Raw genomic sequence first — 2,968 nt, 5'->3', positions numbered from 1 at the left:
TTACTATTGGCTTTTGTAGGTTTCTTTTTCCGTTGGGACAGTTACTACTTTGACCATCTCATCTTGACCAGCGTGAAATTCGACTATTCTTCCTAGTATCCATTTTAGTGGCAAGGATTCATCCATTTTGACCATCACTGGTTGATTCTTTTCAAATTTTACGCGAGGGTTAGCCTTCCAATTTGTTCTCTGCTGACAATTAGTTAAATATTCGCTTGACCATCTTGACCAAAAATGCTGCTTGATTTGGTCCACTAATTGCCACCTTGATAGTCGATTCATCGGTACTTTTTTAAGATTAGGTTGTGGATGAGATGTTAACGACTTTCCTATCAAAAAGTGGTCCGGAGTTAATGCGTTTAAATCGGTTGGGACGTCTAATATCGGCGTCAGCGGTCGAGAATTCAAAATTGCTTCTATTTAAGTTAAAAACGCAGAGTTAACGTAGTTAACTCTGCGATTGTGAGTGACGCATTTCCTGTTGTACGCTTGAAATGTAGCTTCATTGATCGTAAGCCGCCTCCAAAATTTCTCCAAAATGTGGTGCTCTAAACGGTAAAAATGCCAATTTATATGCTCCTGGACTGCAGCTCCAATAACTTTTTCTTTGAATTCTGCTGATTGAATCCATTTTTGCAACTCGCGATCCGCTCCATGAAAATTGGTGCCGTTGTCGAAGTACATAGGTATTTTGCACCTTGCCGCGCTTGGCCGTTAACCTGTTGAGAGCTCCGATAAATGACTTGGTTGTCATATTTTCCACCAACTCCAGATGTACTGCTTTTGTCGCCGTGCATACGAAAACTGTAACGTATGCTTTGTATTGTTTGTTGCTTCTTTTCACTCTATCCCTTACAAACAAGGGTCCGCAATAATCTACCCCCGTATTTAGAAACGGTCTTACTGCGTTAACTCGAGCGGCTGGTAATTGACCCATAATTTGCTGATTTGAAGCTGGAGATGCTTTTCGGCATTTTATGCATCCTTTTACGAGCTTTTTTATTTCGCTTTTTCCTGACACCGGCCAATATTCTTTTCTTGTCGCTGTTAAAGTTGCTTGTGATCCCGTATGGAAAAGTCTTTCGTGATTCCATATTATGATTAGTCTTGTCAACTGATGTCGCGCTGGTAAAATAATGGGATTCTGCATGTCTTCCATTAGCTGAGCGTTTCTTAGTTTTCCCCCGACTTGTAACACGCTGTCCTTGTCTAAGTATGGGTTTAAACTTAACAGTTTTGATGTCTTGTTCACACTTTGATTTCGCTCCAATATTTTTTGCTTGCTTTCAAATTCATGCGCTTAAACTAGTTTAATTATTCAGATTTGCGCACTGTCTACTTTTGTTACAGACAAATTTCTTGTTTTGCAATTGTCGCTATTTTTGTGTTGTTAATGAATCGTATAACATATGCTGTTACCCTTGGCAATTTATTCAACGATGAATACTTACCGTATAAAGTGAACGTTTTGTTGACTAACGTTGTTGCAACTACAGTATCGCTCCGCTCTTCACTTATCAAGTCTTCTCTTAGTTCAACACTTGACAAAGGCCATTCTTTCTTGTCTGACTTTAACCATAGCGGACCTTGTCACCAAAGATTTAACTGAATTAATCGCTCAGGCGTTGCACCTCTTGATATTAAGTCTGCGGGATTCTCTTTAGATTTCACGTGATCCCATTCATCGCGTGTTGAATTACTTTGTATTTCGCTAATCCTATTTGCTACAAAAGTTTTCCAAGTTTTGGCTGACGCGTTTAGCCAGGCTAACACAATTTAGGAGTCCGATCAATAATACTTTTGCTTTACAATTACGTTCAAGCTGTTTGCGACCCTGATCATTAACTTGTTTAAAAGCACGGCCCTACAAAGCTCTAATCGTGACAACAATATTACTTTTAACGGTGCAACACAAAACTTTGAACAAAACACTGTTGTGAAAAGGTACCATCTTTCTTCTCTTTTTACAAATAAATGCATGCTCCGTATGTACTTTCGCTTGCATCGCAAAACCCATGCAGCTGCAAGTTGGCCCGCCAGAAAAGACTAATCTCTTAATATTTAATGATTTTAGCGATGGTAACTGAGATCTGATTTGCGACCACAATTTGTATACTATTCATGGGTACTGCGTCATCTCAGTCAATTTTGCAAACCCACAAGGATTGAATCAGAATTTTTGCTAATGTTACGATTGGCCCTGCTAGCTCTAACAGATCGAACAACCTTGATATTTCTGCCAACCGTTTTTGTTATTTTTTTCCCTACATTTCCCGGCGGACTCCTGTAATGCAGTGTGTTTTTATTTGGATTCCAAAGAATTCCTTGTAATTTTGATTCTTCTTTATTGCTCAATTCTACTAATAGTTTATTATGTTCTAATGATTCCTCTACATTGCGGTATGTTCGAATTTCACTTGTGTAATTCGAATTTACTGCATCCCAATAAGGACGCGTTCGTAAACGTTACCCAGAGGGTAAAAGTTCTTCGGAACTCGTTTAGAAAGTCAAAAGGTAACAGTAGGGGAAAATTTACCTTTACCCATAAGCGTTCAAAAAGCTAGGAAAAAATTACTCTGGGTACTCCTCAACGTACCCTGTTTAGGACTAAGGTAAAGTTTACCTGTCAATTTGAGAGACTCACTGACGACTGACGACACTGACTGACTGCGCTGACTATGACACGCAATGATAACAATTATCAACAATTATTTTCGGAAAAATTGACTATGTCACAATTCCACTACAAAGTTATAGAAGGCAGCGATGGAACCTCAATTTTTAATGCGGACATGTCAGAAGTTTTATTACGCGATGAAGAAAGTAAGTTACAAAATGTATTTAGAAGTTTGGTGCGTCTATCGTATAAACTTCTTGCCCTTTATCGTATAAACTTCTCAATAAGCAAGAATTGTACTTGAAAACACGTTATTTTTAAATATTTAATGTTTAATTTTTATTTTGTTAT

General features: G+C 38.2%; 1 protein-coding gene across 1 annotated transcript; it reads right to left on the bottom strand.

Moving 5' to 3' along the window:
* Window positions 1-502: 502 nt before the first annotated feature.
* LOC105199510 lies at window positions 503-2,546 on the bottom strand. Its single transcript, XM_011166646.1, has 4 exons — window positions 2,537-2,546; window positions 2,193-2,390; window positions 1,452-1,586; window positions 503-1,209 (listed from the first exon to the last, which is right to left on the bottom strand). The coding sequence occupies exons 1-4, from the start codon at window positions 2,544-2,546 to the stop codon at window positions 503-505; spliced, it is 1,050 nt and encodes a 349-aa protein (XP_011164948.1).
* Between the last annotated feature and the right edge of the window lie 422 nt (window positions 2,547-2,968).

The sequence above is a fragment of the Solenopsis invicta genome, chromosome 16, assembly GCF_016802725.1.
Source record: "Solenopsis invicta isolate M01_SB chromosome 16, UNIL_Sinv_3.0, whole genome shotgun sequence".
Taxonomy (NCBI): Eukaryota; Metazoa; Arthropoda; class Insecta; order Hymenoptera; family Formicidae; genus Solenopsis; species Solenopsis invicta.
Note: the sequence above shows the minus strand (reverse complement) of the source record. Positions and strands in the feature narration are given on the sequence as shown.